This window comes from Vigna angularis, chromosome 5, assembly GCF_016808095.1.
Source record: "Vigna angularis cultivar LongXiaoDou No.4 chromosome 5, ASM1680809v1, whole genome shotgun sequence".
Taxonomy (NCBI): domain Eukaryota; kingdom Viridiplantae; phylum Streptophyta; class Magnoliopsida; order Fabales; family Fabaceae; genus Vigna; species Vigna angularis.
The window spans coordinates 28,721,839-28,745,812 of NC_068974.1; the positions used below are offsets into that span (position 1 = coordinate 28,721,839).

The 23,974-nt window shown below is 34.0% G+C and overlaps 1 protein-coding gene and 6 non-coding genes across 7 annotated transcripts; all 7 read left to right on the top strand.

The window, feature by feature from the left end:
- The first annotated feature begins 5,264 nt into the window (after positions 1-5,264).
- On the top strand, positions 5,265-7,985 carry LOC108339556 (uncharacterized). Its single transcript, XM_017576698.2, has 2 exons — positions 5,265-5,738; positions 7,019-7,985. The coding sequence occupies exons 1-2, from the start codon at positions 5,435-5,437 to the stop codon at positions 7,714-7,716; spliced, it is 1,002 nt and encodes a 333-aa protein (XP_017432187.1). The 5' UTR covers positions 5,265-5,434; the 3' UTR covers positions 7,717-7,985.
- A 3,237-nt stretch (positions 7,986-11,222) lies between these two features.
- LOC128196887 (small nucleolar RNA snoR134) lies at positions 11,223-11,359 on the top strand. Its single transcript, XR_008249293.1, has one exon. It is a non-coding gene; the product is annotated as a small nucleolar RNA snoR134 (small nucleolar RNA).
- A 238-nt stretch (positions 11,360-11,597) lies between these two features.
- Positions 11,598-11,685, top strand: LOC128196885 (small nucleolar RNA U36a). The gene has a single exon (XR_008249291.1). It is a non-coding gene; the product is annotated as a small nucleolar RNA U36a (small nucleolar RNA).
- Positions 11,686-11,772: 87 nt separating this feature from the next.
- Positions 11,773-11,864, top strand: LOC128196851 (small nucleolar RNA Z223). The gene has a single exon (XR_008249258.1). It is a non-coding gene; the product is annotated as a small nucleolar RNA Z223 (small nucleolar RNA).
- A 75-nt stretch (positions 11,865-11,939) lies between these two features.
- LOC128196867 (small nucleolar RNA Z278) lies at positions 11,940-12,054 on the top strand. The gene has a single exon (XR_008249273.1). It is a non-coding gene; the product is annotated as a small nucleolar RNA Z278 (small nucleolar RNA).
- A 76-nt stretch (positions 12,055-12,130) lies between these two features.
- Positions 12,131-12,246, top strand: LOC128196866 (small nucleolar RNA Z278). Its single transcript, XR_008249272.1, has one exon. It is a non-coding gene; the product is annotated as a small nucleolar RNA Z278 (small nucleolar RNA).
- A 68-nt stretch (positions 12,247-12,314) lies between these two features.
- LOC128196878 (small nucleolar RNA snoR97) lies at positions 12,315-12,419 on the top strand. Its single transcript, XR_008249284.1, has one exon. It is a non-coding gene; the product is annotated as a small nucleolar RNA snoR97 (small nucleolar RNA).
- Positions 12,420-23,974: the final 11,555 nt, after the last annotated feature.

The window sequence follows — 23,974 nt, forward strand, 5'->3', positions numbered from 1 at the left end:
TTAAATCTATCGCTTCACCAACAACAGGCAACCCTAACGAGAGACACACATCAAATTCGGTAAACTTAATAACTTTGCCCCCAAAATAAAACCCACTCATGCTATCTACCCATTCACCACATAACTTAGATAACAAATTCCTACCTATCTTAATAGAACTTGGCAAGTATAACAACCAACCAAAAACACTCTTCTCAATGTATCCCTTCTGCTCAATAGTCAACCGTTCGTTCAAAACACCTATCATCTTGCTTCTGCAGTAGTGTCTGAACACTAACTGCATAGGAAGTCATGCTTACTAATTAAATACAGTCAAACAACAAATGTATGCAAATCAAATACAATCCTACGTACCTTCTTCGTTCTATCACTTCCTTTGTCACTTTGTTCACCACGTTCTTCCTCCATCACACTACAGCAACACAAAAACTTAAATTACATTACACCAACACATTGAACTAAAACAAAAAATTGGAAATCATAACAAACATTGTCAGCATTTGTTAAAACACAACAAAATATAATTCTCATTTATGAATGCATATAATTCATGCCACATAAAACAACATTTTCAAACAATCATGCTACAGGAACAGAACTGGTTCCTTAGGCAATATAAGTGGGTACCTGGGTGACAGTTTTTGCTCACAACGACCAACAACTTCCACCCCTATGATTTTCGGGTGGCTTGTTTGTTTTCCCTCATTTTATCTACTTCTAAGTAATCTGGGAACACTCATGTTAACATTATTTCATCATATTCCTGCCACACAAAACAACATTTTCAAACACTCATTGTACAGGAACAGGACTGCTACCTTAGGCAAATTAAGTGGGTACCTGGGTTCCAATTTTTGCACACCAAGGCCAACTACGTCCATCACTCTCATTTTGGGGTGGCTTGTTTGTTTTCCCTCATTTCACCTACTTCTAAGCAATCTGGGAACACTCAGGTTAACATTTTTTTAACATATTCGTGCCACATAAAACAACATTTTCAAACACTCATGGTACAGGAACAGGACTGGTACCTCAGGCAAAATAAGTGGGTACCTGGGTTCCAGTTTTTGCACACCAAGGCCAACTACGTCCATCACTCTGATTTGTGGGTGGCTTGTTTGTTTTCCCTCATTTCACCTACTTCTAAGCAATCTGGGAACACTCAGGTTAACATTTTTTTAACATATTCGTGCCACATAAAACAACATTTTCAAACACTCATGGTACAGGAACAGGACTGGTACCTCAGGCAAAATTAGTGGGTACCTGGGTTCCAGTTTTTGCACACCAAGGCCAACTACGTCCATCACTCTGATTTGTGGGTGGCTTGTTTGTTTTCCCTCATTTAACCTACTTCTAAGCAATCTGGGAACACTCAGGTTAACATTTTTTTAACATATTCGTGCCACATAAAACAACATTTTCAAACACTCATGGTACAGGAACAGGACTGGTACCTCAGGCAAAATAAGTGGGTACCTGGGTTCCAGGTTTTGCACACAAAGGCCACGTACGTCCATCACTCTCATTTTGGGGTGGCTTGTTTGTTGTACCTCATTTCAGCTACTTCTAAGTAATTTCGGAACAATTTCTTAACATTTTATTAACAAATTCGTCTCCCATAAAAATACATTCTCTAGGACCCTTGCTTCACCAACATTACTGCTACCAAACCCGAATGAAGTGGGTCATTGGGTTCAGGTTTTTTGACAGCAAGGCCAACTAGGACCATGACTACGAATCCAACAGAATTACAGCAACAGTGTAAGATTAAGCAGAGAACTTGTATAAAAATTAGTAACAGAACAACATCCACTTGGGAGACGTTTCCTACATAACCAAATCCAATCCAAAAACAACATCATCCATGTATTCAACATTCATTCCACTGAAAAATGAAAAAATAGACCAACCTTCAGTGAACACGACGCGTGGCGGTTGGAACAGAGACGGTTGCCTAAGGTGTCGGTGGAACTCACAGTGCGGAAAACCCCTCTTTTTGGTCCACCTCACAGCCCACACTCCGGCGAGACTCCGGCGAACGTCCGGCGACACTCCGGGACAGGGACGGAACCACCTGGGACGATGCGACACCTTCAACGCCTCCCTAGGTCGCTGGGCCGGAACGGAGGAAAGACGATGCGTGTTCGCGTCGAGCGCTCGACGAAGGAGCTGCGGCGCCGTCAAACGGAACGGGCTGGAGGCGTTCGATCTCTCCGACACGGCCTTCAACAGTGGACGGCGGCACTCCGACGCGGACTCGGTCTCTCTCTCTGTCGCTCGTGATCCCTCCTTTCTCCAACTCTCTCGTCTCTCTGTCTAGGTCACACAAGTCGTTTTGATTGTTCGCGCCGCTTCTCTGTCTACGAAGTGAGAAAATAAAATTCAAATTTGAAACGCACACCCCAAACTGCCCGTGCCCGTCCTCGCCACGTCAGCGTTGAAGCAGGTTTGATCAGAAATTCTCAGATTGCAGCAGCTTTTTCCATTAAAAACGTGGACCGCTCAAACGTTGACACGTGTGCTGTGTCCAAATGTTGTCAAATTTGGTTGTTCGAGTATCATTTTCCTAGTTCTAACTAGAATCGAATCCGGTCTCTGTGGATTCATTTGACACTCATTTGAATATAGCTCTAAGTGTCAAAGAGCTGTATTCGGTAACATAACCGAATATAGTTTTTTGACACACCTAAATATTTTACATTCATTTGATATTACTCTTACTCACTTTTTATTCTCTTTTTTTTCTGAAATAATATAAAAGTTTACACTTTTTTTGACAATTTTATCCTTGTAACATGTGTCAAATGAATGTAAAAGTATGTCATGATATCATTACTCATGTTATTTTTTTGTTATTAGGCTAAATTCTCTTTTAGCATCCACCTACTATTTTATTTTTACACCACATTAGTATGTTGGGCTACAACCTAATTCATTTTTAATTCTCACGTCTTCCAAATTTTCAAATTTTACCCTTTTCACCTTTTTTTAGTAGCCCAACACGTTTCTTATTATTCACATCACCAATTTTCGAATATTACTTCCTGCATCTTATCAATTTTCTTCCTGTATCACATCAAAAGTTTTCCGAAAAAAATTCTGAATAGAAGTGGGTAAGTGTCTTCCAGAAAAGTGAGTGAGTGACTTTTGGAAAAATAAGTCCGAAATTGATTTAATACATTCCTGAAAATAAAATAAAATTTGAAATGATAGGGTGCAGAAATAAACTTGATTGAGTGAGGAAGTAACAGTCTATTTCATTTTACACTCTTTTGGATTAAGCCCGATTCATTTTGATTCCCACACCTATAGTTCACACACCCTACCTAAGGCGTCTTCTTCATGCACTCCCAAAATTTTCATAATCGCCAAAATATCATTTTGACTTTGACTAGGTTAAAAACGTTATATGATACATTTTTCATCTCCCTCGTCGCACCTCTTTCACTCTTTTCACCTCCTTCACTAATTTCTTCTCCTTCATTGCTTTCTTCCATTACAAGTCTCACATCCTTGTAGCATAAGACTTTCATTGTGACTTGTATTATTCTAGGCACATCCTTGGTAACTTTCATTGACCTATCCCTCCATTTTCGTTATTCTCCAACGATTTTACACTTTTAGTTCCTCTTAAGTTGAATATTGTGTTTATTTTCAGCATTGATGGGTTCGTATTTGTTTGTAAAGGTGTTCTTGGCTATCAGATTGTAAAGGAGGGAGAACATGTTTTTGTTCTTGTTTATGGGGTATACTAGAGTGGGAAATTTGATTAATGGTATTGGATTTGGTGAGAGACAACCAAATGATATGTTCGAATTAACATGGAAAGACATTGGATTAGAGATTATAGTGTTATTTAGCCAGATTGTGTGCTTCAGAAGTGTTGCTACCAAATTAACGACTTCAAGTTGATGTTATCAGACTAAGGAATTCAGTTTGATGTTATTAGATATAGTGATAGGAACCTGATTGTCTGTTCTGGTGAAATTTTGTGTTCATGTACCAAAATTTTTAATTTTTAAACATTTAAGTTCATTCAAAATTACAAATGTGTTTCGCTACAATACATATGATCTAAAACATATTTTTCAAGACAAAGAAGTTCATTAACTATTCAATGAGCCTTGATTTTTCCTATGTAATCTTGTTCATGGGATTCTCAAAACAACACTTTTAAAACGTTTTCTAGGTTCAACTTTTAAACGCGTGTACAAGTCAGATTTTTGTTTGTCCATGTCTTCGTCAATTAAAACATCATCGACTCTTTCATCATAACTTTTACCAACATTATCACTTACTATGTCATAGTCTAACTTCTTTTGAATTTGACTTTTGAAAATGAGTATACATATCCTCAACATTTTGTTGCCTCTTCTGAGGAAGAAACATTTCTAACTTCTCTGCCACTTTCTCAAGCTTCGCAATGGAATCATCTTGCTCAACAATGATACCAACCAAAGTCATTAAAATATTCTAAAATATAAATTAATCTCTAAATATTTTAACTTACTAAAACCTCATTTTGATCTTGTTTTATAAGTAGTTAGATATTGGTTATTTTTGTCTAATTATACAACTAATCCTAATTATTTTTTTAAAATTGAACGAGAAGCACTTAGTCTAAAACATAAAGATTAAGGTAAAAAAATGTATATAAAATGTCAATATTGAAAATCCAATAAGATTATCCACACTAAACATTACATAAATCACACCTAACACCATTAATGTTAAGTGAAAAATTGACATTGAAACTAGACGCTAGTGACGATTTAGACACAAATGAAAGAGGATTATGACAATGACAAAGATAATAAAACTTTTGATGAAGTTGTGTCATCAAAGTAGAAAATATTATAGAGAAAAAAAAAAGTGTGTTTCGATTGATATTTAATAACATTACAGTATTGTTAACATTAATTTCATTAACATCAATTTCATTACCTAAACCACATTGAATCATTTTAAATAAAGTGGAAACTTAATTAAAAAATATTAAGAAATCAAATTTGAATAAAACCTATAAATACTATATCAAAATATATTAAAATGAAAATGAAAATGAAAATACACATGGTATGAAGAAAACGTGTTATATATATATATATATATATATATATATATATATATATATATATATATATATATATATATATATATATATAGAATTCTATTCTTATTTTAAACCGGTAATTTTGTAATAAAATTTCTAAACATACTTTCTCAATTTAGAAATACAATTTGAACAGCTAAATTAATCGATAGTATTACTTTTGTGCTAGGAAAAGGCAAATAGGGTAGGGGCAGGAGGAGGGGAGTGAGCGAGGTTTATCTTCCACTGCAGCATATCGAAATTTTGGTTCCCCTTTGATTCCAACAGAATGCTTTACCCTCAATAGTCTCTAATCGAACACGAAGGAACCCAACAGCCATGTCCACAACAATCCCAACCCTCTTATCTCCCACTCTCTCTTTCAAACCCGCATTCCCTTCTACCCAATTCCAACCCTTCAGGACCCAAGTCAGACGAAAACTCATCGGCTTTTCCGTCAAATCCCCCACCTTCCCTCTGGGGAGGATTTCAGCGCTAAACGACAAGGGCAGTAACGGCGACGTTTTGACTGGGTTGGATGAAGCAGAGAAAGAGGCGCGAGGGAATAGCACCATGCCCGAACGCTTTAGGTACCTCACCAAAGAAGTTCCAAGTCCTCCTGTTCGGTGGCCATGGCTTGTGGGTCAGTTTCATTTCCCCCTCTCTCTCGTACAGGACACACACGAGAAATTATATAAATTTAACTTTTTTGTTTTCAGCTGAATAATTGTGTTAATGTTTTCTTTTATTGGAATTATAAAGAATGATGTTTGGGTTTTTGTGAAGGCTTTGTTTGGTTGAAGGATTGATGGGCTAGTAAGAATTGGGGAAATTTAATGTTTTTATGAATCTTATTAAAGTTCTTGAGTTTCATGTCATGGTGAAACGTTTGGTCATGCACAATTATTCAGGGATGAGACTTTGTTTGACATACAAGCTGAGGTTCAGCTCCAAATTTAGAATTTTTTTTAGTGATGTTGTAATTCTATACGTTTTGTTGGAGTAATTAGTGATTATATAAAATCAGTATGAAGAGATTATCACTTGTCATGGCACTATGTGGGTGATGTGTGTGTGTATATAGGGTTTTCCTTTGCTATGAGGTGTTTAAAACTGAACTTAACTGAATCACCTAACTCAGTCGTTGTAAACCGTCGAATCTATCCCAAAAAATCTTAAATCTGATGAAACTAGAAAAAACTTCTTTTTTTTTTTATTGCGGTTAAGTTTTGTTTTCGGCTTCTTTTCGGAATCATGCTGAATCTCATCTTTAATGCAGTTGTATTGATTTGTAACATTGTGTAGTAACATTTTGAATTTTTGATAATGGTACGGTGTGATTCCATGTGTTGTGTATTTTTGATACGTTGAACTGTGAGTTTATGACATTAACAATACATGACTAAAAATTTAACTTGAATGGTCTGTAGTGCATTCTTTTACCAAAGGTTTTTATCGCGTGTAGCATTTGTTTTATTGCTCATGGTGTATGAATTCATTTTGAAGACTTGATCATAACTTACCTGGTCATTAGATTTTATTTTATTTTGGTTATTGTCAAATTTAAAACCATTTTGAAAGTCATAAAATTTGAGGAAAACTCTCACTAAACTGGAGAAGATCGGTTTAGTTGATTCATATTTAATATCACATTTCAACTAAAACCAAATCATTATTTTTTTTCACTGTACTGTATGTCTAAAATGTAAAAACGGGAACCAAAGCAAACGGTGAATATGCCCATACTCTACATTTTTGTTGTTTCAGACATGAAACTAACCTTACATGTGTAAGTTAAAATTTGTATGCACTTAATGTCTCAATTTCCATTTAGAACATTTTTTTCCAACTGCTTTGTTCTCTTAAAAACTTGTTTTCTTTTTTATGTGATAATGTAACCATTTGATTCCCTATTATGTACAGTGGTGGCTTTTCTTATCTATGCTTGGAGAGCTGTTCTATTTGAATTGTCAAACTGGAAGAATGCTGCATTGGCAATTGCTCGTTTTATAGGATATCTCTTCAAATACGCGTTTGCTATAGTCTACCATTTCATAGGAAGTCCAATCACGTTTTCAATTAGATGCATGGAGGATTTATTTTACACAGTTCGGGCTTGTTACTCTTGGATAATTGGCAATGCCCCTGTACCAGACCTGACCCTCATCATTGTGCTAGCATCAACTGTTTTGGCCATTGGTGAAGCTACTGTACCAAACTGCATCAACAACCAACCTTATGTTTTGACTGTATCTGGTCTTATTGGCTATGCTGCTGTTAGAGGATATATATCTGAACCTTTGTTCTGGACCCTTTTGCTTGGGGTGTATGCCTTTTCAAAATTTCTCAAGAAGAGAGATGATGTTTCAGCTGCAATGCCAGTGGCAGCCGTGCTTGCTGGTGTTGGGGAGCCTTGGGTTAGAGTTTTGGTGATTATTTCATACACGGCCTTAGCCATATATCAGTATTCCAAAATGCCTTCAGAAGGGAAAGAAGCTGGAGAAGATGAAACAAGTGAGATGAGGCTTCCAATTCCACTTCTTCTTGCAGCTTTCGCTATTGGTTTGCGAGTTGCTGCTAAGTGGGCTGGGTACAGGCACTTGACATGGATGATTGTATGATTACTGGTCACTAGCAGTGTATCTTGTCCAAAGAAGAATGAATTTTGGTGATCTATAAAGTTAGGTAGGGTATGATATAGATGGACAGAGGGTGTTATTCTGTTCTACATGATGCAGTTATGGTAGTGTTCTTTGCATGCTTTAAAATGAGCAGTGAATCCCTAGGTTGTGCCTGTGCATATAAGCTTCTTGTCAGATTTCAGAAAATGTACTATGCAATTTTGATTTGCGGCCAGTGCAGCCTAAATCTTGATTTTTAAGTTTGACTATTTTTAAGGAATTAATGGAATGAAATGCAAGAAAAAAAGGAATGGATTAGGAAAGGATTTTGGATTATTGGCAAGGCATTTATAATATTCGGTCAAGTACAGTTATTTCTTTATAACTATTTTTTATTCAATGATACTTTAATATGCATGATTTAAGAAACTCATATGCTTTATGCATGATATATATACACACGTATATAAGAAAATTAAAAGAAAGAAGTGATAGAAAAGGAAGAAAATGAAAGATAGTTACGATTCTTAAGTTATGTAGTAAGAAATAAGCTTTAAATATATTTTTGTAATTAGACGTGAAATTGGAATTTGTATGTTGTCAAACTTTGGTATATTTGTTGAGAGGGGAAGCTCTCTCAAGATTGGTAAAAGTATTTTTGATTATGAATTATATAAAGTGTTCTTTCTTGAGTACTAAAATTGTTAGAATAGACTTAAAATTATATAGGAAAGAGACTTAGATGTTCAATTCATGTATGAAAGAGTCTTAGTTGCATATAATATCAAATTTGCATAAATATGTTTATATATATTAATTGATTAAGAAGTATTTGTAATCTGTTAATGCATATCAAAAGCATAACATGGTTGTACTATTTGTTCTAATAGTATAAAATAACAATATAATTGATTAAAACAAAAGGTTGGATTTATTGATTAAGGTTTTAATCTAATCGATTAAATGCATTAGGGTTTCATATCTTATATATATATATATATATATATATATATATATATATATATGTGTGTGTGTGTGTGATCTAACTTGTTTTTGGTACAATTTACTTTACATTCCTTTTGACAAAATGTAAAAGAAGAACATAATAACACGTCAAGAAGTTGTGCAAAACACATTCTTGGAGAAATCAACCAACCACTTTGAAGAATCTCAAAAATTTTATATTGTGGATTAACAAAAAATTTAAAGCCTTTTTATTAAGCTTCAAAGGTCTTATTGCATTTGTTTCTCATTTTTTTGTTAAAGTTGTGGATTCTTAGACAATTTTATACCATATGTGGAATATTCTCAAAAGGGTTGAGATTATTAAGGATGACAACAAGTCAGACAAAAATAGTATTTATCCACTAACCGATTCATAATAGCGAGTCCAACAGATATAGTATTTTTCGTTATCTGATTCATAATTGAAAATTGAACTTGTTACCTGTCTTGTTACTTGTCGATATTCATTTAATAAATATTCAGATTTTGAAAACCTGCAAATATTTATGAATACATGTGAATATTTTAAAAAATTATAATTTTTTAAAATAAAATTACAAAAAATATTAAATATAATGTAAATTTAATATAATATAAATTAAAATTTAATTTTATTTAAATTTAACTTAATAAAATATAATTTTGATTTTAATTTTAATTAAATTTAATCTAATAAAATAAATATTAAATTTTAATTTTAATTTTTAATGGATAATAAAAATCTACATATAAATATAATATATGATATTTACACCGACTTAAAGTTAATAGTAAATTAGATAAATTATGTGTTACCTCTTATCCATATATATCAAATTGAAGTATTTATTTATTATTCATAACAAATTTTATCCATATATACCATTTATATTTATATTCTGATGATGTTTTCAAAATTGAGATACTTTCTACTCTTTTTTTAGGTATCATTCGGTTAAGTTAAATTATTAAACATAACTATTTAGAGATTGATATGAAAATTTTAAAATTGAGAAACTAATGATACTGTTTAAGAAATAATTTATTTAAAAAAATCTGCAAGCAATTATTATTATTAAAGTATTATATATTTTTTGAAATAATATTACTTTTAAAAAAAAAGATATATTTAAGAAAAAATGACTGAAAAATCAATATTCAAAACATTTATCATCAAAATAAAAATGATAATAAAATAAATTTTCCAACTCTTCTTTTCTTATATTATAATAGATTATATTATTTTTTAAAATATAAGAATATTAAACAAAAATACAAATATTTATGTTATAATTTAATATAAGAAATGAAAAATATAGTTTTTTTTATTGAGTATTTCTCTAAGACAGAATTACTACATGACATTTGTTATTACTAATAAATATATATTATTTTTTAAATAATGTTATTTTAAGAAATAAAAGTAAATTTTAATATAAGATGATAAATATAATTTTTTAGTGACAATTTATTTTAAAAAAATATTATATGACGATTTTTTTATATAACAGGTTAATAATTTGTATTATTAATAAATATATAATATATTTTAAATAATGTAATTTTAAGAAATAAATGTAAAATATATTTTTTTTAAATTTAGTTGTATTAAATGAACATTTAGAAAGTATAAAATGATAAAATTAAAAAAAAAATATTAAAAACATAAATATTTTAATAAGTTATTAGGACACGTTAAAAGAAATAATTATTTATTTATTTTAAAAACCAATAAAATTTTAAAATATTATTTAAAAATACATTTAATGAATTAAATTAATTAACAAAATAGTTCTAACTTTAAATATAATTGATGTTTTAAAGATTGACGTGAAAATTTTAAATTTAAAAAACTAATAATACTATTTCAAAACTAAAATAATAATTTATAAGTTATTAAATGATAAAATTAAAATATATTTTCATTTTATAATAAATCAATTTAAAAATAAAATAAATAGATAAAAAAATATATAACTTTTTAGAGACCTATGATAACAAAATAAATGAGTATAAAAGTAAATTAAGTTGAATTAATAAAAAAGTAAATTAAATTGAAATTTATTTCTATTTTTATGTCAACTAATTTTAAAAATGAAATAAATGAATAAAAAAATAAAAATAATTTCTATAAATTTCTGACAGGAAAATAAATAGAAATAAAAAATAAATTAACAAATGATGAAAAAAAACTTTTAAAATATTTATCAATAAAATAAATATAGAAAATAAAATATTTTATTTTCTTATAGATAATAAATATGATTGTTTTGAAATTATAAGATTGTAACGTACTATACCAAGCCCAAACCTTACCCAAATATTTTTAATCAGATCGGGTCGGGTAAGTCTCACTCACAGAAATAGTACCGTTAGGCGAGAGAGAAATTTTAGGGTTTTGGTGCGCCTATATAATCCTCGCAGCGAACAGGGCATTTCAGCACCGATTCAGAAATCTTCACCCCTATAGGGAAAATAGTTTCCAGCATTTAGATTTCTTCATTTTTCGTGAAGTATTATGTTTGCACGGTGCCTCCCGGGCATCTCTGAATCTACATGACGTGAACGCCCCGATGCACGTGCGAAATCGTCGCCGTTCGTGTTGCAGTTCATCCCCAATTTTCCACGGTTGATCTGTGTCAAAGTAACGGCGAAATTTCTCTTATGAATTCTCTCTCTTTTTTACGATTGTTGTGTTGAATGTTCAATTTGCCTTGCTATACCTTCAGCTTCTTTTCGAACACGTGTTCTCTGAATTCGAAGCTAGTCCTAAAGGCGCAAATCGAAACGCGGTTGTTTTTACTTGGTGCGAGGGTTTTTCCTTTGTTCCTTCGGAAATGATCGTTAAATAACCATTTCGGTGGTGTAGTTTTATTTGCTTATATATTTTTATATCTCGGCCATGATTATATATTATCCGCGCTTCTGAGTTTTCTCGATGAAGTCAATTTGGTTAAATATGGTTGAATTTCTTTATATGAGCCATGTTTTTTTATATATGAAAATTATATATTGATTTTATTTTAACAGTTTTAGTATCTAGCATATTCAATTTATGATTCTTTTTTCAATAAATGGCTATGAGGATATCTATTCAGCTTTATGCCAGTTCTGCTTCTGAAAATTTGTGATTGATAGAGCTGTTGTATATCTCTGAGCCTCCAGCAATTATCTTTGTTTTTTATTTTGTTTATTTATTGTTTTTTGTTTTCATCTACTGGGTATCTTTTATTGACATTGCTGATGATGATTTAATCCAACTTTATGAGATGCTGTGGAGCCAAGACCCTGTTTTCAGGGAGAACCTACTTGGTGAAGCTTCGTTCATATGATATCTTCGGATTTTACTGAGGCATTTTAATATGACAATTGAATGAACTTTATATTTTCCTTTGTTTCCTATAATTTATTGTTAAATTTGACTACAGTAACCAATGATTTTCCAATCCAACTTGTTAGAGGTTGTAGTTGATCCAAGACCCTGCTTCAGGGAGAACCTACTTGGTGTTACTATATTTCCTATGACAGCAACTATTTATCTGAGGTTGCTTATGTAGTTCATTTTTTAGTTGTTTTTTTCTAGTTGTATACATTGAGTTTCACTATACCCTCTTCTTATTTAATTAGTTCTGGGTCTGAAAAACTCATAGATTGAGTGTTGTCATCAGCTTCATCTCTTGTAACTCACGAGATAGGAGTTAAATAACAGCACTACATTTTTTGTCTGTTATTTTCTAAATTTAGTTATGGAATTTAGTGCACTCGTACAAAATAACCTTTTGTATGTTTTTTTTGTACAAACTGAATCTGATCTTTTATATTTGTTTTCGATTTGGTACGTATTTTGTCGATCAATATGGATGACTTTACAATAAAAAACATTATTATTATCTTTTTATTGGTGAGGTCATGGCCTTCCACCTAAGTGTCTTAACATCAAGAAGTAAGTTCACTTTTAAAAGGTTTATATGAATAAGGTCATGGCCTTCCACCTAAGTGTCCTATTTATTGATGAAGTTCATCGTACATTGTAGAACTGGATATAAACCTTTTAAATGGATATATTTATTAATGAATATATTACAACACAATTTGATGTTAGACCATTACAACACAATTTGATGTTAGACCATTACAACACAATTTGATGTTAGACCAGAAATGTTGACTAACTCTATGACACTAACATAATATCTGTCCAAACTTTTCAAATTTTGAACCATGGTTTTCAATGAAATTAAAACAATGTAGGTTGAGGTGTAAAATTATATTCCACTCAAGTCAAGAAAAAGATCAGGAAATTTCAAGCTGGGCTACTACTAATTCCACTAACTCTTCCTTCTCCAGCAGACGTTGACTGGATCACACAATTAAAGAGTATTAGATATCAATGAAGGTCCTATATATTCCAAAATTCTTGCTCACTTTGTACAGAATTGCGAGGTTGGAAGAGGAGTTCCATGGTGGATTCAAACATAAAGATATTTTGAACCATTTGGACAACAACGAAACGTCTCAACCATGTTGATCGAAATCAATGAAATCCTTGAGATGTTATATGGGGTGATCAAGGATTAATAATTTTTAGGTGTTTTCAAACTCAATATATTATTATGCTATGCGAAGGGGTATCAATCACCTGGATTAATAATCGATCCATCAATATTTTTCAAGTGTTTTCAAACTCAATATATTATTATGTGACATTGTAATTATTTTTAAATTTTGTGTTACTATAATTGATAAACAACTTGAAATAATTGATTAATTGCGTCTATAGCAATTTTGAATTAACATTTATATATGGAGGTTTTGACTCCTTAAACTGAAAATAGGTTATGATGTGTTAAATTCTTGTGTTATGTTTTGTTTGGATTCTCGATAAATTCTTCATATTTTGTGTTTAGTAGTGTTTCTAATGTCGTACTTGTTAATCTAGTGGAGTGTTTCCATTGTTGTTCTTATAGTTTTTCTAGTGGTTATTTGTTGTGTGTTGGCAACAAGAGTTGATAACAATATATTTTTGGGTGATTAAAAGGTGGATAAGGCTAAAATTGCTTTATTTTCTTTTTGTGTATAACTATTAATTTCTTATTAGTTTTCAAATTGAAAATGTTTTAAAAGGCTCTTGAAGTGGTTTAGAAGTAGATAAGGGAATCTTTATTATCCATTGTTGATTGAGATTGATATATTCCTGTGATATCTTTTTGAGTGTTCAAAACTAGATAAAGATTAATGGTGAAATGAATCAGTATAAAATCTTTATGTTAGCTTTCTGTATAACCATCCTCATTTTTTACATGAAACATGGTAAACATTTTATTCTAGTTAGCTTTCTTAAAACAAGATGCCCCTAGCCCATTTATGAATCTACTCAAGTTCATTGGAGAGAGAATTCACACCTATGACTATATTAATCTACTAACCATGTTTGGTATCGGTACAACATATTAAACATTAATAGTTTAATACCTTCTCTTATAAAGGTGAAGTATTAACCTAATATGGTAATAAAGTTTGAAAATGGCCTCATTCAAGGGTTGAAATATTAGTGACTCAATCCAAACAAAAACTTTTGACCTCTTAAATAACTTTTTGGGAGGAAAATTGGTCTAACAATTAATGCAAGTACATAAAACCAAGTTTGACAAAAGAAGAAGAGGTATACCATGATACTAAAGTTGTGTTTGAGAAATGTCACTTTACCTTGGATGAACCCGTGACAAACTCCAACTAGGTCGACAATTTACTTAGTGCACTAGTAGAGTAAGATGAGTACAAAACATACTCCCCAACAACATATCAAAGAAGTACTAACTCATAACTTTAATTTTTTTGCTTGAAGTCCAATAGATATGTTTGATATTCATGTGCCATAAACTCACTATTTCTTTCTTAAGCAAAACTAATACTTTAAAGGAACAAAACACTCAGGGAAGAATGTTGCTAAACAATTGGCAAGAGGTCAACACAATAGTGAAAGTTGATTTTGTAAGAAATATCACACTTATTGCAGGATCTGCATGTTAATATGATCATGGTCGATAAGCCAATGATAATTGGAAAGTATACATTAACTATACGGACATGAACCAAGCAAGTCCAAAAGGAGCACACCCATAAATTAACTAGCTCATGACCAAATATGAGGCTTATTGACTTTATAAATACCTACTCTTAGTATAATTGATGAGAGGGTCGCACCTCACACAAAAGTTGATTGCAAAATTAATGCAGTATAAACTAGGAAGTGACTCCTAGGTCGTCTCTCAAGGACCAAATTGTGGTTCGAGTCTCAGATCAAACACGTAGTGGGGGGGTTTGTGAAATTTTTTGTGAATGCAAATGACGAAATTAAAAATGAAAATTAAACACAACCGAATACAATTGGAAACATTAAAGTAAATGAAAACAGGATGAGGACCGAACGGTCCTATAGATGACCGAACGCTTCTACATTGTGATCGAACGGTCTCTAAAGTAAGTGAGGAAATTGGAAATACATGAAGATAAAGAAACTGAACGAAATGGACAACATGATAAACGGTAAAACTAGACTCAACCATGCAAAAAAAGAATAAATATTCAAACACAATTAAAACTATTAAAATGCAACACTTAAATTAAAAAGATTAATGCTCATTTCAGTTTGAAATACAATTTCGAAGAAACACCTTAGAAGCGAACAAATAAGCAAAGGCATAAATTATAAATGAAGTTGCTAAACCATAAAACACATCTCTGGACTTCTTCTCCCGTGAACGTGGCATCCGTATGCATTCCAACCATGAATCAACAGTTTTTCCCCAAAATCGAATGAATGCAAAGAAAAGGAATGTAATCACCGATGCTTGCTTCTCCTGTGTATTTCCCACTTTTCCTAGCCGTGACCTGCACATTAAAAGAAAAGAGAAAAGAAACGTGTTGTTCTCTTCAAGCTCAACGTGTGCATGCTTCAGCTAACTATGTCCGTGTGTCACCTCCAGCCAAATGAAGTGCAAGATGTAATTTAAGGAAACAAAAACGTTCTAAGCGTGCTAGACTATTCTTCAATCAAATAGTGCGTGAAAAGCAAAATGAAAAGGCAAGAGTGAATTCAGCAACATAAAATTAAAGTGAAGCTATTTTCATTCCACCGTAACAACATTCACACTTTTTTTCTTTCTTCCAAAATGAAAATGTTCCCAGCACCTATTCTCTAAGAAAAGAAAAAAAATAAAACTGAAATGAAAACTGAGAGCTGCTGGAAGAGAGAACCGAGAGAGACCCCCTCGTGGGTGGCTGCTCACTCCAACCTAATCCCCCCCCCCCCCCAAAAGCTGCTGGAGCACTTGCTTTTTTTTCATCTAGTGAAGCCCCTGGATCGTGGACGTAGCTCTTCATTTCCCTTCTGCACCCCCGCTGCTCCCTCTCCATGCTAAGCGTGTATTTTCTTTCTTTTCACTAAATGAAGCCCCTCGATCTAGCCAACAGCGTGCTCCAGCACTTCCAATTCTCCTTCTTTTCTCATTCAGCACCGCTTCTGTTCAAGCCCAAAATGGGTCCAGCAATGCTTTCTTTCTCCAAAACCAATCACCTCTCTTCTTTCCTAGCCAGCTGGACCAGAATCTCGTGTCAACTCCTTCAATTTGCACCTCCCAAGCTTGCTGCCGTGTTGTTGTGTGCTCTCCAAATGCAGCCCATCCCGTAACCTTCCATCTCTCAATCTCCGCTGGACTTGTGTGCCTCTGTGCTTCCAAGCTGGAATGCTGACCGAGGGCTTCCTATTGCTAGACGTCACCTCCAGCTCCAAGCCGAGACACCCTCCATTGCGTGATGGACCGAGAGCTTTGGACGTGGGCTACTGCTTTCATTAATCCAAGCTGCTGGACCGCGTGTAGCTGTCTTTAGCTTGCTGGACTGCTGCCTCAAGTTGTAGTGCGTGTGAGCCCAAGTGGATCAGGACCCCACTGCCTTCCTTCTCAAAACAAAATTAGCACATCATTTTTCAAGCGTTAATTAAAAAATTGGAGTTATCCATTCTAGCCGTTTTCCGTGTGCACCCCAAAACATGACATTCACACCTCCTCTCACATTTTAGCTTAAAATATAGTTGATGTGGCATTTTCTTTTCACCTCCAAATGTCCCAAATATTATCCAACAATTTCCCTACAATAAATAATGCAAATAATTAGCTCAAATAATTCAAATTAATTAAAATAAGAATTTTTTGTCAAATTAAGCACAATTAACAAAAACGAAAAAATACCGGACATTTAAGTACAATTCCCTAATTAAATCTAGCACAATAAGCTAAGTGAAATCAAGAAAATATTGACTCATCAAAATAGACCACACTTAGTCTTTTGCACTCCTGGGCAAAATCAAGACGCAGATCAGGGAATAGTTCAAAGGACATCCAGGGTATGACACAAACTTAGCACACAGAAAACAAAGACTCGCAAGGAAACAAACAAAATTTACACAGGCCTCAAGAAATCTGGACAGAGAAAAGAAGTAGACAATTCCAACACAGAATGAATCAGAGAAAGCAGATACTCATGAAATCATCCAAGCAATTCAAGACATGGCAAAATGATCAATCAGCTCAAGAGGTGAATCAAAAGCAACAAAACCTCACAGATGCACTATCAGTGTTTCTCTCAAGTGTCTAAGGTAAGCAATGTCAACTCAATGCACTCAAGAAAGCAAGTAACAACAGACTTGGCAAACCTCTAATATCAACACTCAAAACATATGCATGTTCAAATCAAAAGGTCTTTTATGGATGTAATGGGGCCAAGGACAAGGGAGGATAATTATGGATGAGAAGTTACAAACCAAAAGAAATAGAGGAGCAATGGGGAACAAGTGTAAACACAGTCAAATCACACCCAAAACCTCTAATTCAATCCTCTTCTTGACTCCACTATTCACAACAAATTTTTTTTTTCTCATTTTTCTCTATATTTTTTTTTTCATTTCTCATCTTGTCTCTTTTCTTTTCTTTTTGTTTAGGACACAATTGTAAGAGACAAGATACACAACATGTTTACAAAAACAAAACAAGAAGAGGAACTAACTAGCCAACTCATCAGAATCCCCAAGGAGACCACACTTGTTCCCAAAACACTTCCAAAGCTCCAAAATTCCCTAAGGTTAAGGTAATCATGGTTTTTCACTTAGGGCTAGTGTATGAGCTTCAAAACAAAGAAATGAGGAAAGTATAGGCTCAAAAAGGGTTTTCAAAGGATCAGAACAAGGTAAGCTTATTTGGCTAGAGAGGCTAAAAAAAACAAAGCTGCCTTTATCACTTCCAAACATGCATATCAATCAAGAGTTATCAACAAGAGTCAAGCCAAGGCATATGCGCAAGCAATCAAGAGACATATCACACAAGAAAGAACATAAAGTGGCTCAAATCTCACACAGGGTAATTGTCACAATCAATTCATCTCTCAAACATCATAATCATCTTCCAAGCAGAGAAAAACAAGGATTTCAAGCCAAGTATCAATGAAGTGAAGGTCAAGTCTACAACCTAAACAAAGTCCAGAAATCAAGAGAAACATATAAAATTGTATACAAGACAAAACAAAAACTACCTAGAAAAGAAAAAATTTAACCAAGAAAACAAAAACTAACAAAGAAAAATAAAAATCTCCCCCAATAGACCACACTTAAACTACACAGTGTCCTCAATGTGTCATAAGTATAAGGTCAGAAATCAGAACAGTGAACATATCATGGACAAGTGCAATAAAAGTAGGGAAAGGGGGAGAAGGGAAAAAGAAAACCTCCCCTGATCATGGTGGCAGTTGCCAATTTTGGACTTGTAGGGAGATGTCTTCCACCATTGGATCCAGCAAGGAAGTTTTGAGGAAGAATTTCTTCATCCTCCAGATTTGATCGAGTAGGGAAATGTCTTCCATAGCTGGATCTAAGAAGCAAGGATTGTTGATGAGCGGGTTCAGCCGGTGCCTATTGATCTTCAAACTGTTGTGTACACTGACACCTTTGTCTTCCACCGTAGGCGTTTGTTGGTTGAATTCATGTGTACCTCCTGCAGCATGGTTAGTACATTGTGGCTCCAAAGAATTGACACACAGGGGTATAGCACCCAATCCCAGTGTAACAGGCTGAACAACAGATAAACTCTCAGAACATGAATCAGTTTCAAATTCAAAAGCAATATCAACAACAGACTCAGATTCATGTTCAGTGCATTGAGAATAAACATTCGGATGTGATAGCAAAAAGTGGTTCTCATCATGCACAAAGGGAAAATTAAAAACATTCTCATCAACAGCATAATCATGAAAAGCATATTCATCAACAACATAATCAAATTTAGGTATGTTTACCTCTATTTCCCTGAAGATTGGAAGAGTGGTGGAAGATGAAAATGGTCTACCTGACTCAAAACTACTGCTTATACCTGCCTGGTCCTCAAAATCTTCATCAGTCTCCTCATGTGCAAGAGTGGGGCCATAGGAGGGTGGGAAAGTAGGTGGCGTAGTAGTAAGCTCATGACTCTGCTCCTCATCTCCTATGTGGATGACACTAACATCATCAGGAATCTGAACAGTCTGAAATGGTGATTCATATAAATCTTGAGATTGTTCCTGACTGAGTTGAGTGGCCATCTGCCCTATCTGGTATTTCAAGCTCTGAATGGTCGCTCTGGTCTCTTGCTGAAACTGAATGTTCTGCATGGTCATCTGCCTCAGTAACTCCTTCAAGGTAGGCTCGGAAGTAGAAGGCTGAGGAGCTATTTGGGCAGGCTCATAAGACTGTAGCTGCTGTAGCTGCTGCTGTTTTTGTTGCCTGTTGTTGTAGATGTTCGTAGCATAAGCCTGAGGTGCATCAAAGGCAGCAGGGTGCTGCAAAGAAGGACATGCATCTGTATAGTGGTCATTGGAAGGACAAATATCACATAGTCGTGCAACAGATGCAGATGGAGATGCAGATCTCTGGTTGGTAGTGAACTGTGTCACCAACTTCGCAAGAGAGTCAATCTTGCCTTCCAACTTGCTTTCAAAATCTGATAAAGACTGGGCAACATCATCATGTACGCCCCTCACCAGAGGATGCGCAATATTGTTTTCTTTATAGAAATCAGCAGAATAGTTAGAGTACCATGCAGAAGGAGAATCATAAGTATCGGCAGAATAAGCACTATCCACAAAACCAGAATAAGTAGACATGGAAAAATAAAAATACTAAAATTACGAAATAAATAAAACACAACACATTTTTTTTTTTAAATTAACAGACAAAACACATACGACACGCATACAAAAACAAAACAGAACATCACAACACAAGACAAAACACAACACACACTAACACAACAAAAAACCTAAGACCGAACCATTGGTCCCCGGCAACGGCGCCATTTTGATGAGAGGGTCGCACCTCACACAAAAGTTGATTGCAAAATTAATGCAGTATAAACTAGGAAGTGACTCCTAGGTCGTCTCTCAAGGACCAAATTGTGGTTCGAGTCTCAGATCAAACACGTAGTGGGGGGGTTTGTGAAATTTTTTGTGAATGCAAATGACGAAATTAAAAATGAAAATTAAACACAACCGAATACAATTGGAAACATTAAAGTAAATGAAAACAGGATGAGGACCGAACGGTCCTATAGATGACCGAACGCTTCTACATTGTGATCGAACGATCTCTAAAGTAAGTGAGGAAATTGGAAATACATGAAGATAAAGAAACTGAACGAAATGGACAACATGATAAACGGTAAAACTAGACTCAACCATGCAAAAAAAAATAAATATTCAAACACAATTAAAACTATTAAAATGCAACACTTAAATTAAAAAGATTAATGCTCATTTCAGTTTGAAATACAATTTCGAAGAAACACCTTAGAAGAGAACAAATAAGCAAAGGCATAAATTATAAATGAAGTTGCTAAACCATAAAACACATCTCTGGACTTCTTCTCCTGTGAACGTGGCATCCGTATGCATTCCAACCATGAATCAACAGTTTTTCCCCAAAATCGAATGAATGCAAAGAAAAGGAATGTAATCACCGATGCTTGCTTCTCCTGTGTATTTCCCACTTTTCCTAGCCGTGACCTGCACATTAAAAGAAAAGAGAAAAGAAACGTGTTGTTCTCTTCAAGCTCAACGTGTGCATGCTTCAGCTAACTATGTCCGTGTGTCACCTCCAGCCAAATGAAGTGCAAGATGTAATTTAAGGAAACAAAAACGTTCTAAGCGTGCTAGACTATTCTTCAATCAAATAGTGCATGAAAAGCAAAATGAAAAGGCAAGAGTGAACTCAGCAACATAAAATTAAAGTGAAGCTATTTTCATTCCACCGTAACAACATTCACACTTTTTTTCTTTCTTCCAAAATGAAAATGTTCCCAGCACCTATTCTCTAAGAAAAGAAAAAAAATAAAACTGAAATGAAAACTGAGAGCTGCTGGAAGAGAGAACCGAGAGAGACCCCCTCGTGGGTGGCTGCTCACTCCAACCTAATCCCCCCCCCCCCCCAAAAGCTGCTGGAGCACTTGCTTTTTTTTCATCTAGTGAAGCCCCTGGATCGTGGACGTAGCTCTTCATTTCCCTTCTGCACCCCCGCTGCTCCCTCTCCATGCTAAGCGTGTATTTTCTTTCTTTTCACTAAATGAAGCCCCTCGATCTAGCCAACAGCGTGCTCCAGCACTTCCAATTCTCCTTCTTTTCTCATTCAGCACCGCTTCTGTTCAAGCCCAAAATGGGTCCAGCAATGCTTTCTTTCTCCAAAACCAATCACCTCTCTTCTTTCCTAGCCAGCTGGACCAGAATCTCGTGTCAACTCCTTCAATTTGCACCTCCCAAGCTTGCTGCCGTGTTGTTGTGTGCTCTCCAAATGCAGCCCATCCCGTAACCTTCCATCTCTCAATCTCCGCTGGACTTGTGTGCCTCTGTGCTTCCAAGCTGGAATGCTGACCGAGGGCTTCCTATTGCTAGACGTCACCTCCAGCTCCAAGCCGAGACACCCTCCATTGCGTGATGGACCGAGAGCTTTGGACGTGGGCTACTGCTTTCATTAATCCAAGCTGCTGGACCGCGTGTAGCTGTCTTTAGCTTGCTGGACTGCTGCCTCAAGTTGTAGTGCGTGTGAGCCCAAGTGGATCAGGACCCCACTGCCTTCCTTCTCAAAACAAAATTAGCACATCATTTTTCAAGCGTTAATTAAAAAATTGGAGTTATCCATTCTAGCCGTTTTCCGTGTGCACCCCAAAACATGACATTCACACCTCCTCTCACATTTTAGCTTAAAATATAGTTGATGTGGCATTTTCTTTTCACCTCCAAATGTCCCAAATATTATCCAACAATTTCCCTACAATAAATAATGCAAATAATTAGCTCAAATAATTCAAATTAATTAAAATAAGAATTTTTTGTCAAATTAAGCACAATTAACAAAAACGAAAAAATACCGGATATTTAAGTACAATTCCCTGATTAAATCTAGCACAATAAGCTAAGTGAAATCAAGAAAATATTGACTCATCAACAATCAAATTAAAACGCATCTTTATGATGAGGAAAACACAACCTCCATGATGAAAGGCTTAAAATATTATTATAAGGTAATGCCTTTTGAATTTAAAATTAAAGGTGCAACATACCAACAACCAATGGAAAACATGTTCAAAGAGCTCATTTACAATAAAAATCAAGTGAAGGTTGATGACATGGTCATTAAATCGTCAATCACTAAAGATCACCCGACTAATCTCAAGAAGGTGTTTTTCTAAGGCACACCAATATGACATGCATATAAACCTTTGAAAAATGTAATTTTGGTGTAGGTGACCATAAATTCCTCAAATTCATGATCACACAATGAGGAATATAAGTCAAATCTTGATAAATTTAATGTTATCCTATCTATGAAGGGTTTTAGTAACCTAAAAGAAGTCGAACAACTTAATGATAACTTGCTTCCCAAAAGGTGGCAGGGAAAGAAAAACCCTCACGTGGAGGAAATATGATAAAAAGCTCATGCCAAAAACTTGAAATACAACCTATTAAAAACATTATTATAGTTAAATTGTTTTTCCTTCATTATGAAATGTTGTACTTCTTTTCCATTGCTATATTTTTTATCATTAATAAGGACTTTTCCTAACAAGCTTTTAACGAGTAACATTCTTAGAGTAATTTTTATTCTTCTAATAAATTTACCAATGATTCATTAAAGTCAACCTTATTTCTTTTATATTCAAAGTTATTAATTTATGGATAAAATTGTATGACTAAAATATTTAAAGTTAAAATTATGTTCAAAGTCGTATATAAGATTTTGATTAAATTAATAAAATTGGATAAGATTTTTTCTTCTTTTAATAAATATGCTCTGCTTATTATATTGTTCAAGTTAAAAAAAATCATTATTCATCAACCAAATGTCTTTGGACAAGTTGAAACATTCAGCATCCACATTAAAAGCAAATAACACAACTTAACACATTGCCTTCTTAAAATCTTCCTTATAACCAATAAAAGACAACTTAGCTATATCAAACTCCAAGTCAATCCTTATCTTGGATTTATCAACTTTCTCTTTTTGCACTCTTTAAGAAACCTCACTCTTTAACTTGACCTGATTAACTTTTTCTTTAGTTGTTCAAACTACTTTTCTAGCATTTCCAACATTTCCATCTTGACTAAGACCATTATTCTTTGTTTCCACCTTTTATAATCTTTTTTTTTGCCTACGAGGATTATTCTGTCAAACACTCATTCTATTTGACTTTGGTCGATACAATAAAGTCATGATAAATAACAATATTCTTTAACTCTTTACTTTATTTAATATTTAAACATTTTTGGTAGTTATCCATTTTAAAAAGTGAGTGATCGTCAACACCTTGTCGACATAACTTTGCAATGATTAAAGCATCTAATAAGGCTTAAAGTTTATAGTAAGCTAGCATAAAAAAGGCAAGAAAAACTAGTTCCACTAGCCTTAACTCAATTGGTTTTCATATTTACATGCTACAAAGAGTTTGTGTTGGGTGTAAAAGTAGATACGAGACATACTCAAGAGACCTTCTTTGCTTTAGATAAACGAGCATGAAGATCTTGGTCGAAATGTGTGGTTAATGGTTCAAGGAGGAAACACTTAAGTTATCCACTAGGGAGAACACAATTAACGATCTTTGGCATAACCTAGGAAAACTTTGAAGGTACTTCAATTAATGGGTTCAAGGAGGAAGCCTCACACTTATTTTTCTTTGAATTACCTTTTAAAATTGACAAAGGG

Excerpts from the sequence above, each read along its gene's own strand:
- LOC108339556 (XM_017576698.2), top strand. The coding sequence starts at position 5,435 with ATGTCCACAACAATCCCAACCCTCTTATCTCCCACTCTCTCTTTCAAA. Across the intron at positions 5,739-7,018 it reads TCGGTGGCCATGGCTTGTGG|TGGTGGCTTTTCTTATCTAT; the intron begins GTCAGTTTCATT and ends TATTATGTACAG.